The sequence below is a fragment of the Myxocyprinus asiaticus genome, chromosome 24 (genome assembly GCF_019703515.2).
Source record: "Myxocyprinus asiaticus isolate MX2 ecotype Aquarium Trade chromosome 24, UBuf_Myxa_2, whole genome shotgun sequence".
In the NCBI taxonomy this organism is placed as follows: domain Eukaryota; kingdom Metazoa; phylum Chordata; class Actinopteri; order Cypriniformes; family Catostomidae; genus Myxocyprinus; species Myxocyprinus asiaticus.
The window spans coordinates 10537058-10550017 of NC_059367.1; the positions used below are offsets into that span (position 1 = coordinate 10537058).

A 12960-nucleotide genomic window follows, 5' to 3' on the forward strand; every position below is an offset into this window, starting at 1 on the left:
GAACAAAACAAATGAGCTGCAGGTCTGAAAATGCCCTTACTCATGAACATAAATGACTCTTCCCCTGCCATCCTATGTTTCGTAACTTGCCAACGGTGTGCGGAGGCAGATAGCTGTGCAATGAAAGAGCAAAGTGGCTCAAATGTACTCTGATAAAGTTGGCACAGATTCTGCTACAGTAACCTCCAATATACAGGTGCATCTCAATAAATTAGAATGTCGTGGAAAAGTTCATTTGTTTCAGTAATTCAACTCAAATTGTGAAACTCGTGTATTAAATAAATTCAATGCACACAGACTGAAGTAGTTTAAGTCTTTGGTTCTTTTAATTGTGATGATTTTGGCTCACATTTAACAAAAACCCACCAATTCACTATCTCAAAAAATTTGAATACATCATAAGACCAATAAAAAAAACATTTTTAGTGAATTGTTGGCCTTCTGGAAAGTATGTTCATTTACTGTATATGTACTCAATACTTGGTAGGGGCTCCTTTTTGCTTTAATTACTGCTTCAATTCAGCGTGGCATGGAGGTGATCAGTTTGTGGCACTGCTGAGGTGGTATGGAAGCCCAGGTTTCTTTGACAGTGGCCTTCAGCTCATCTGCATTTTTTGGTCTCTTGTTTCTCATTTTCCTCTTGACAATACCCCATAGATTCTCTATGGGGTTCAGGTCTGGTGAGGTTGCTGGCCAGTCAAGCACACCAATACCATGGTCATTTAACCAACTTTTGGTGCTTTTGGCAGTGTGGGCAGGTGCCAAATCCTGCTGGAAAATGAAATCAGCATCTTTAAAAAGCTGGTCAGCAGAAGGAAGCATGAAGTGCTCCAAAATTTCTTGGTAAACGGGTGCAGTGACTTTGGTTTCCAAAAAACTCAATGGACCAACACCAGCAGATGACATTGCACCCCAAATCATCACAGACTGTGGAAACTTAACACTGGACTTCAAGCAACTTGGGCTATGAGCTTCTCCACCCTTCCTCCAGACTCTAGGACCTTGGTTTCCAAATGAAATACAAAACTTGCTCTCATCTGAAAAGAGGACTTTGGACCACTGGGCAACAGTCCAGTTCTTCTTCTCCTTAGCCCAGGTAAGATGCCTCTGACGTTGTCTGTGGTTCAGGAGTGGCTTAACAAGAGGAATACGACAACTGTAGCCAAATTCCTTGACACGTCTGTGTGTGGTGGCTCTTGATGCCTTGACCCCAGCCTAAGTCCATTCCTTGTGAAGTTCACCCAAATTCTTGAATCGATTTTGCTTGACAATCCTCATAAAACTGCGGTTCTCTCGGCTGGTTGTGCATCTCTTTCTTCCACACTTTTTCCTTCCACTCAACTTTCTGTCAACATGCTTGGATACAGCACTCTGTGAACAGCCAGCTTCTTTGGCAATGAATGTTTGTGGCTTACCCTCCTTGTGAAGGGTGTCAATGATTGTCTTCTGGACAACTGTCAGATCAGCAGTCTTCCCCATGATTGTGTAGCCTAGTGAACCAAACTGAGAGACCATTTTGAAGGCTCAGGAAACCTTTGCAGGTGTTTTGAGTTGATTAGCTGATTGGCATGTCACCATATTCTAATTTTTTGAGATAGTGAATTGGTGGGTTTTTGTTAAATGTGAGCCAAAATCATCACAATTAAAAGAACCAAAGACTTAAACTACTTCAGTCTTTGTGCATTGAATTTATTTAATACACGAGTTTCACAATTTGAGTTGAATTACTGAAATAAATGAACTTTTCCACGACATTCTAATTTATTGAGATGCACCTGTATACAAAGTGGCCTTCAGATATAACAGAGATACTAGTCCTATGCAAAATCATTAAAAAGACACGTGTTGTTGGGAGCCACGTGACGCCATGCAAAGGGCAGACGTGTGAGAGACAGCTCTGCGCACTTTGCAAATTTTTTTTATTATTTTCATGATATAATCCGGTGAAATTCGATACACCCAGTTACACATTTACTGTTTGAGGTAAACATGGCCAAGAAGTCAAAATCCTCAGGCTCTAGAGATATTAAAAGACACTTACGGGTTCAAGATGAAAGCCCAGACAGGCCTGTGGACCGGGGACTCGATTTGGATGGCACGGTGGGAGAAGGAATCCAGTGTCAACTGTCCAACATGTCGGTGATGTTGACGAAGGTACTTGCGGACTTGGAGGATCTCGCTGTAATATGTCGATCGATTACGGCGATGGAAAAAAAATTCTCTGAGCTAGTCACAAGAGTGACGGATGTTGAAAAACGAATCGATTATTTTGAGGCATCAGAGAGGGAATTAGCCGCTAATCTGCCCGTGACCAAAGTTGATTTGGAATGTGTTCTTGAAAAGCTTGAAGATCTTGAGAATAGAAGCTGCAGGAATAACATTCGAATTGTTGGAATTTCTTAGCATGAGGAGGGCAGAGATATGGTGAAATTCCTAGACGAGCTTTTCCCGAGTCTGCTCGACATAACAGGCCACAAGCTCGAAATCGAGCAAGCTCACAGAGTCCCGGCTCGCAGATCTGCTGAGGGAGACAGGCCTCGATCGATTCTGGCCAAATTTTTGAAATCATCTGATAAAGATCTCATGTTGCGCCAGGCGAGGAGCAAAGGAAAGCTTTCTTGGAAGAATTACAATATTTTCTTGTTCCTGGACTTTGCGAATTTGACAAGAGAGAATCATGCAAGAATGCAAGAATGCAAGAAACTCTTACATCAGCGGAAATCACTTTTGCTCTGATGTTTCCGGCCAGACTGAGAATAAACACCAAGGACGGCAGCAAAGTATTTACATGTCCCAATCAGGCAATGCCTTTTATTGAAACAATGGGTGAGTAACCATTGGGTGTTTTTCTTGTGAGTGGATTGGCTCAATGTACATGCTCTGGCTTTCGGAGGAAGCTGGGCACCATTTTTGTTCCTTTTTGCGATGATCCGCCGAGTGGTTGGAGTTTGTTTTGTTTTGTGGATTAACGCTTTTCCTTAAAGAAACATTTGCATTGACGGAAGATCACTTTTACAATGAAGTTCCCGGGCAGATTGAGAATAGACACTACGGATGACCTCAAAATATCTACATGCCCACACAAAGGATGTCTTTTATAAAGTTGGCGGACTGTGTATATCATGGGATATACTTTTATGCGGCCTTCGAGTTAATTCACTCTTGACCATCCGAGGAACCGGGATGCGTGTTTCGTTTTCTTTTGTGCTGGTCCTGCCTAGCAGTTGGAGCTTGTTTTGTTAAATAACCCTATTTCGGGACAGTTATGGATGAATCTGTCAGTTCCTTGTGCTTATGCCTCCTGTTGGCTGGAATATGATTTGTGGAGTATTTTCGTGGGACATTGGAATGATTATGTCATCTGCTGAACTCATCAGCTGGCTCACTGAAGATTCATTTGTCAAACCGAGGAAACTGAACGGCTTTATATCGGCTGGAATTTGTTTTGTGAAGGAACACATCTTCGAGACAGTTCTGTGAATGAGTCTACACGTTCTTTGTGTTTATTATACCTATTGGCTGGGTTTTACAAAATATTTGATGTTATCTAATTTTGCCTTACAAATTTGTGAGGCAAAATTGAGCAATCTGATGGCAAAGTTGTCGCGGGGGCTCTCGTAGGCGTACATGGACTCTTTGAGTTTAAAGGGATTGACACCATTTGGCGCTGTCATGCTCGGGGTTAATGTGCACATTTTTCTTTTTTCTGTTTGTTTTGTTCGGGGGGAAGTTCGGAGTTTTATTGTTGCATTAATGTTGAAATGTGGTCTTCATAATTTTGTCTTTGGCACACAATTAATTTTTTCTATTATATCAAAATGTCAAATGTTAATATGAGTGTACTATCTCTCTCCACATGGAATGTGAATGGGTTGGGGCACCCCATAAAAAGAAGGAAGATTATTTCTTTTCTTAAACGTAAGAAATATGATGTAGTGTTTCTTCAAGAAACGCATCTTTCCCCGCAGGAAGCTGAAAAATTTGGGTAGATATGGGGTGGACATTTTTTCTTTAGTGTTGGCTCAAGTAAGAGCAAGGGAGTCATTATATTGGTAAATAAACATTTACAATTCAAATGTCTCAAACAGATTAATGATAAATTAGGAAGAGTCATTATTGTTTTATCAGAAATTCAGGGGCAAAGTCTGATTTTGGCTAATATTTACGCAACTAACGCTCATGATCAGGGCTTTTTTATAGATCTTGAAGGGAAGTTGCAAGCCGCTGGCACCCCTCATGATATAATTTTGGGAGGAGACTTTAATCTTTTGATGGACTCAGTCCTTGATCATAGTGAAGCAAAAGTGTGTAAGCCCTCTAGAGCAACATTGATGCTTCATAGGGTGTGTAAAAATGATATTTGGAGACTTTTGAACCCATCTGGTAGAGACTATACATTTTCTTCATCAGTCCATAAGATTTATTCTAGAATAGATTTTTATTTTTATTTTTATTTTTTTTTTGATATCCAAATCCCTCATTTCATCTGTTGTTGATTGCTCAATTGGAAACATTTTAGTCTCGGATCACGCCCTGGTGAGTTTAGAGGTGTTGCCACATATAGTGAAAAATAAATAATATAGTTGGCACCTTAATGTATCCCTTTTGCAAAATCCTGATTTCCAACAAATGTTAAAGGCTGAAATCAGTGTTTATATGGAGACCAACTGGTCCAGCTGTATCCTCTGTGGGCGTGGCTTGGGTGGCACTTAAGGCGGTTCTTAGGGGTCAGATCATACAGTATGCCTCATTCATCAAAAAATCCAAAGCACGAGAACTCGTGGAGTTGGAAGGAAATATTAAAATTGCAGAGGCAGAGCTGAAGTGCCCTATGTCATCTGATGGCCTCAGAGAATTGACCCGATTGAAATATAGATATAATACTATTTTGTCGCAGGAAGTGGAGTTTTGGTTATTCAGGGCAAGTCAGTCATACTTTGAGTTGGGGGACAAAGCAGGCAAGCTTTTGGCTAGATATATAAAGCAGAGAGAGTCTCTTTCTATCATTCCCTCAGTGAAATCTGCTGGTGGTGACATTTTTACCTCAGCCACTGATATTAATAATGCCTTTAAAGAATTCTATCTTGATCTTTATAGTTCCACGTCTTCATCTACTTATGAAGTTATTAGAAACTATGTGGAACCATTAGATCTTCCTAAACTGAAGACTGAGCAAAAAAACTCTCTTGATTCTGAGATAACCTTGGAGGAGCTTGACAAGGTAATTAAGTCCCTACCTACTGGCAAGGCTCCGGGGCCAGATGTTTTTGCTGCAGAATTTTTTAGATCCTATGCTACAGAACTGGCTCCACTTTTGTTAGAAGTTTATACTGAATCATTAAAAAATGGAAAGCTTCTGCCAACCATGACACAAGCCCGGATCAATCTGATTCTTAAAAAGGACAAAGATCCAAGCGGCTAACCGATTAAGTAAGGTTATGACATCTCTTATACATATAGATCAGGTGGGGTTTATTCGGGGCCGCAGCTCTTCTGATAACATCAGGGGTCTCATCAATACCATGTGGTCAGTAGCAAATGATCAGTCTCCGGTCGCTGCCATCTCACTTGACACCGAAAAGGCATTTGATATGGTAGAATGGGATTATCTTTTTAAGATTTTGGAAATGTATGGGTTCGGGAGTACATTTATTGGTTGGATTAAGTTACTTTATAGACACCCTGTAGCAGCAGTACAAACAAATGGATTAATTTCAGATTATTTTACTCTCAATAGGGGCACTCGGCAGGGTTGCCCTCTTTCCCCATTATTGTTCTGTCTTGCCCTGGAACCATTAGCAGCTGCGATAAGAAAGGAGGATGATTTTCCAGGGGTGATGGCAGGAGGTGTGATGCATAAGCTTCTGCTTTACGCAGATGATATTTTATTATTTGTCTCTGAACCTACTAGATCTATGCCTTGCCTCCACAGAATTATTAATTCCTTTTCCAAGTTCTCAGGATACAAAGTAAATTGGTCTAAATCCGAAGCTTTGGCAGTTACAGCGTACTGTCCAGTAACGGTTTTCCAGCTGGGCACCTTCTAGTGGCCCAAAACAGGGCTTTAAGTATTTGGGGATTTTATTCCCAGCAAATTTGTCTGATTTTGTTAGTGTTAATTTGAATCCTTTAATAAAAAAGTTTTCGAGCGATGTGGGCAGGTGGGCTTCATTACATTTATCGATGATTGGGAAGGTTAATGTTTTTAAAATTAATTGTATTCCAAAATATAGCTACCTGCTACAATCTCTCCCTGTAGATGTCCCCCTCTCTTATTTCAAGCAATTTGATAGCATAGCGATGTCCTTCATTTGTAATGGTAAACATCCCTGATTGCATTTTAATAAGTTACATAGGCCGATAGACAAAGTTGGGCTAGGCCTACCCAAGATTTTATTTTATTACTATGCATTCAGTCTCAGACATTTGGCTCATTGGTCACTTCCACCTGAGAGAGCCCCTCCCTACATTATTTAACAGGCAGTTCTCGCCCCTATTTCGCCATTACAAAGCATCTCTATCAAACTAATCGGAAAAGTTAAGTTACACCCCATTATTTTGCATTTACACTCGGTATGGACTAACGTGTCCAGATTGTTTAAATTGGACACTTATTTAAATGTTGCCTCGAGCATATGGCAGAACCCAAGATTGTGTATTGGCAAGTCCCCTTTCTGCTGGCTAGAGTGGATTGTGAGGGGGGTTGCTATACTTGGTGACCTATATGAAAGTGGAGTGTTGAGATCGTTTGAAAACTTGGTCCATCATTTTGGGATTCCCAGATCTCAGTTCTATAAGTATTTACAGCTGCGTCACCTGCTTTGTACTCTTTTTGGGAGTAGCATACATCCACCTAAAGTGGCAGATACTCTGGGAGAGGTGATTAATGCTTTTGGGAAAGGTCATGAGGCATCAGTGTATTACTCACTGTTAATTCAGAGTCTGGGGGATGGAACTTCAACTTCTCTCAAGAGGTTATGGGAGAAAGATTTCAACTTAGTATTGGAGGAGGGAGTGTGGACAAGGATCCTCAAAAACATCAAGTCTACATCTAGAGATGCAAGGGTGCGTCTGATGCAATTTAAGATTTTGCATTGATTATATTGGACCCCCTCTAGATTGTATAGGCTGGGTTTAAAAGACACACCCACCTGTTGGCGATGCCAGCTGGAGGATGGCAATTTAATACATGCCTTCTGGTATTGTTTGAGGATTCAGGAGTTTTGGTTGAGAGTCCAGAATTTAGTTTTTTGAGGTCCTGGGCACTCAGGTTCTGTTCTGTCCCAGACTTTGCATGTTGGGTGATGGGGCGGTTATTGATATAGCCGATGGGTATGCAAAGAGCTGGGTCCTCATCGGCGTGATGATCGGGAGACAGATCATTTTGAGGGGATGGAAATCTACGATCGCTCCCTCTTTTTATGAATGGTGCACCGAATTGGGCAAGGTAGCGTCTTTTGAAGAGTTGTCGTATAGACGGCTTGGCAATTCGGCTGCATTTGACAGAAAATGGGGCAGGTTTGTGGCCTTTTTGGAGGATGCTTAGTGACAGGCTGTGGAGAGAGACATTTTGTTTGGTTTGGGTATATATTTGTTAAATTTGATATTGTTTCTTTTGTTTTTATATATATATATATATTTATTCTTAAGTGTTTCCTTTGTCTGTGTTTTTTTATTATATTTATAAATGTGTGGTTACTTTCATTTTGTGTCGGACCACTGGATGTATATAGTGGGGGGGGGGGATATACAATTTTATAAATTGATTGAGTGTGTGTATGTTCTGTTTGTGTAATCCTGTTTTTTTTTATCAGTAAAAATGTTTATATATATATATATATATATAAAGGCACCTGTTGACACTAGTTAGTGATTTTCAACATGATCACACAACTTTGTGTGGACATCTGACTGGGTGCTGTTCGCTCCTTCAAGAACGCACTTAGGTGACAATTACAAAAGCACTTCAAGTTGGAGAACGATGACATAATGGAATGCATCACTATCCTGCACGCTAGATCCTGTTTCTGCCTGTAATCATCTGTACAATCATCTGTACTGCAGCTACAGGCAGTCCAGGCTACACTAAAATATGTTCAGACACTTTTGTTAACTTTTAGCTACGTTACAGCTCGACATATGCCTACTAATTGTTGTCATTTCTAATTAAAAAGTGCTTGGTTGATGTTTATTCCATCCGATCCATTCACATACAAAACTAAGCTCAGACCGTCGCTCATAATTTTCCTCTCAGGTGTCAAACTACAAAGCGTTTCAATGGCAACCTATAGGACCCCAGGCACAGCCTAGCTGGCTATCAAATGCCTGATGACTTGTAGCTATTTGATGTAGCTATGTGATGACATGTTGCTACAGTATTTTTTTAAATTACATATAACTAGCTACATTGTTGAAAACTTTCTATCTTTCTATTGACCCTTTTCACAAACCTGTTATCATACGTTTCCGCCTTGTTTAACAATGAAAATGTTAAAACTTTTTATATTTCTAATTTTTAAAATATTTAGTGTAAATTTATAACATTGTACTTTGTATTATATTACCCTGGAATAAATGTTAAAAAAAAATCAGCTACCATAGCTGCAATGAGGCTTCTAACACAGCTGGGGAGGGAGGGACAGTAAATTTGGCCTGATTCGCTCTTATTTCTGCTGTTATCCAGTGCTGTATATTTGTAACGTTTTTTGCAAAGCTGTGAAAGCATAATCATTGATTTTTTTTCTTTTGCTGTTAGTGCAAATGGGTAAGCAAAATTTAAATTTGCTATGGTCTCCCATTCACCACCATTCAAGTTTAGCCAACTATGATGACTTCCGCTTCGCAAACGTGTGAAAAGGGTCCATTGTATACTTTAATATGTTCAATATGTATACTTTTGGCGCTCTTTGTTTGCCACGATTCTCTGATTGTTTTATTTATGCCCTCAGGATCATGGGTAGTTTAGTTCAAAAGCATTTACCATTTATCAACAACCTCAGAGCTCACAATAGGTTTGTATTTAATTTTTTTTGAGTTACTGTTAATAATCAGTTTCCCTATGGGGAAAATGAATGGGATTTACAGAACAAAACTGTTGCGCTCTATAGCACACCTCTCCTCAAAAAGCTGCACAATTTGAGGTAATGTCTGTAACACAAGCAGTGTGGGACAAGTTACACACCAAAGTTTAATACATATGCTCTAAGTAACTTTGATGATGCTAGCAAGCACCACTTAATATGGCAAAAAAAAATATATGCATAGATTTTTTTGAAAAAGTTTAACTTTAAATTATTATTTTTATATATATATATATATATATATATATATATATATATATATATATATATATATATATGTATGTATATATATATATATATATACATACATATATATATATATATATAAAAAAAATTTTTTTTTTAAGAATATTTTTAAAGAACTCTCTCTCTCTGTCCTCCCACAGTCATTTCCAGTGGTCCAGATGAGCGTCTCCAAAGCACCTCCGCCTCACTCCCACTTTTCCCCCAATAACCCATCCTCCCATCTCCCCCTGCCTCCGTCCTCCTCCTCTTTCCCCTCCCCGTCCACCCCTCCCTCCGCAGCGGGCCCCCCCAGCCCCGCTGTGCCACCCCCTCCCTCACCAGTGAAGATCTCCATGCAGGAGCACTTTGCCATCAACGTGTGTCCCGGACCCATCCTCCCCATCCCACAGATCTCCGACTTCTTCCCACGCTTCCATGATTTCCCCATCACGCCCCCTCCACCCCGGATTAAACAGGTTCTAAAGGACAAAGACAAGGACGGAGTCAGGGATGAAGAGAGAGACCACAAGAGGGAAAGAGGGCAAGAGGAGAACGGAGAGTTTGTTGACTCTGATGACGATGACAGTGAGTTTGTGTTGCCAGTTGTGACTTTTTCGCTTTTGGCATCCCTTTGGGTGGGTTACACGCTGAAGCGTCATGCCCATTTGTGTCCCCTCAGATTTTTGAGCCAAGTGGATTTTGAATGCAACAAAAAAAAAAATTTCTTAATAGGATAAATGTACTTGATACATTTACTGAAAGCAAAATTTTGTAAGGTAATAAGACTTGTTTTTAGAGAATATATATCTTGAATTATTGGTAAGTTTTTTTTTCTTACTCCATTGACATTTTTTAAATTTTTATTATGAGCATAATTATAACAACATTTAATGAGGTTTATGATTAAAAGAAGAAAAGCCAGTGGGTTTTTATTGTGGTGCATTGGTTTTTTTTATGGTAGTGTACGGAATTTCTTCCAATGGGGTAAGACAAATAAACTTAATTCAATATAGATTCTCTGAAATATTTGCATCTTAAGTAAATGTATCTTGTTTTAATAATTTAAAGTAAAAAATGTTTAAAGTAAGCATGTCTAAATTTGGCCAGTCCTATCGAGTTGCATGTTTCACAGATCATAACTTTAAACTGAAAGTTTTGTCGTCATCTATTAACCTTTGAAACTTGTATAACTTTTTTATCCAGTGGATCACAAAAGGAGTTATTATCAAAAAGCAAAGAGCAAAGGGTTACTCTTCTCCATACAATGAAAATGCATGGTTATTGCATGGTTACTGTCAAGTTAAGTAGCAATTTTGTTTGCTTATACACTCACTGAGAACTTTATTAGGAAAATGATGGCCCTAATAAAGTGCCCGACGTCATCTTATGCTGTTGTAGCCCTTCCTTCCCAAGGTTTGACGTGTTGTGCATTCTGAGATGCTATTCTGCTGACTATAATTGTACAGAGTGGTTATCTGAGTTACCGTAGCCTTTCTGTTGGCTCCAACCAGTCTGGCCACTCTCCGTTGACCTCTCTCATCAAGAAGGTGTTTCCATCCGCAGAGCTGCCGCTCACTGGATGTTTTTTGTTTTTGGCACCATTCTGATTAAACTCTAGAGACTGTTGTGCGTGAAAATCCCAGGAGACAGAAATACTCGGACAAACCCATCTGGCACCAACAATCATGTTACATGATTGACTGATTAGATAATCGCATGAATAAGTAGGTGTACAGGTGTTCCTAATAAAGTGCTCAGTGAGTGTATGTATAATCAGGTTGGAATTTAAATCCAGGTCTCCATGCAAGCTAAACGAAGTTCCTAGTTTATCACTACTCATTATTTTTTAAGGAACTACTACGTTTTTAAAGTGTTTTTCGCCTCTGGTCATGATTTATCTCGCTGATGTGAGTGAAATGATACTACCACTAGTGCCTCCTCAAAAAAATAGGTTAATGACACCCTGGATAAATGTGCGTTTTTTTCTTATTTTCTATGCCCTACCCTTCTTGTTTGCTCCAAGTAATAATTTTGCAGATGCTTTTATTCAGATCAACTGACATTTATACAGCTACTTCATTTATTACAACGGCAATCCCTCTGGAAAAACCTGGAGCTTAGTGCTTTTTTTAAGGACACAACAGTGACAGAACATGAATCAGGCCTTGTGGGCTTTGCACCTTCAACCTTTTCCGCTACCAACCCAGATTGTTTACACCAGACCGCACCTTTGCTACCCAGTGACCTTTTTCTTTATGTAAGAACATGCTTATCTACTACATAACTCCCCACATATATGAATCCACTGAAATTCTGTTCTGCAAATTTTTCTTCTTTTTTTTTTCGGATTGACTGATTTTATTCACCAGTGAGCAGCCAATGAGGCGTGAGTACTTCCCATTGGCCTGGACTTGCTCCTCATTCTGTTCCGTATTGATTGCTTTGTGTTGTGTTTGCTGGATTGGTGTGTGTGTGTGTTTGTGTGTGTGTATGTGTGTGTGTGTGTGTGTGTGTGTGTGTATGATGAGGTACGCGATCCGAGTGTTAAATACTTCATTAGTCTCTGTAATGGTGCATAAACACTACAAGCCCCTCTGTATGTGCTGAGCCCTGATTAGATCTTAACAGGCAAGACTGATTCCCAGTTTAGTTGTTTTGTTGTCATTTTGCCTTTTTTTTTTTTTTTTTTTTTAATGTGTAAGTTATTTTTTTGTTTCTTGCAGCTTACCTGGGAACTTTGGAGTTTAATTTGCTGTTTGACCAAGAAAATAACTGCTTACACTGCACCATCCACAAGGCTAAAGTAGGTTTACACACACACAAACACACACACACACTGTGCACTTACATTATGCACTTGTGTATTTTGAGCTGTGTACTTAACAGTATACACTATGCACTAGTCTATTTCAAGCTGTTTCTACTATTTTATATATATATATATATATATATGTCCCTTGCAAACAAATTAATTGGGTTATTCCATGTTCAAATGTCAGAAACTTCACCTAGTTTCTACATTATTTGTACTTCAGTTAGACCATATGACCCAGATTTGGTTTTCAGTCATTAAAAATTGGTAAAATACCAGGCTACTAACTCAACAAATTATGTATGTTTGGTCAAGACAAGTGAACTTATGTAGAAATATAATAATTGTTATTTAAAAAATTGATTTAGCTTTTATTCTTATGACTATTGTTGTTGTTTTGTTGTAGCTGGTTGATAGTTTTGATTTGTGTGAAGTCACCATTAGGGTGATGCTACCTCTGATGAACTTGGAGCCTGTTAATTATAAGTCATTCTTCTCTACTCATTGTGCTTTACAAAATTGCAGATTTACTGTATGTGCACTAAGAAGTACTGAGGAGAATCCAATGTACCAAATGACTAACCTATAGAGTCCAGACATCATTTCCCTTATAAAGACGTGCTATAACTGAATTAAAAAAATTGAATAAAAACAATGACACTAATCACAGATGAGTTAAGTGTACTTGTAACAAGTTAATTGTACATAAGTTCATTTTACTTGAGCCAAATGAGTATGTTTACTTACTCATGCAAAAAAAAAAAAAGCATGCAAACCGATCGCTTTAAAAAATCTAAGTAAGGTCAACTATTAACTATTTTACAGTGTAAGGTATCTTTAATT

At 39.0% G+C, this 12960-nt stretch overlaps 1 protein-coding gene across 1 annotated transcript in view; it reads left to right on the top strand.

Moving 5' to 3' along the window:
* The window catches only part of LOC127414725 (double C2-like domain-containing protein beta), a 61489-nt gene that overhangs the window by 3787 nt on the left and 44742 nt on the right, over positions 1 to 12960 (top strand). The window contains exons 2-3 of the mRNA XM_051652948.1: positions 9467 to 9890; positions 12029 to 12108. Coding sequence (XP_051508908.1) covers positions 9485 to 9890; positions 12029 to 12108 — 486 coding nt within the window. The 5' untranslated portion in view covers positions 9467 to 9484. The remainder of the gene's footprint in view (positions 1 to 9466; positions 9891 to 12028; positions 12109 to 12960) is intronic.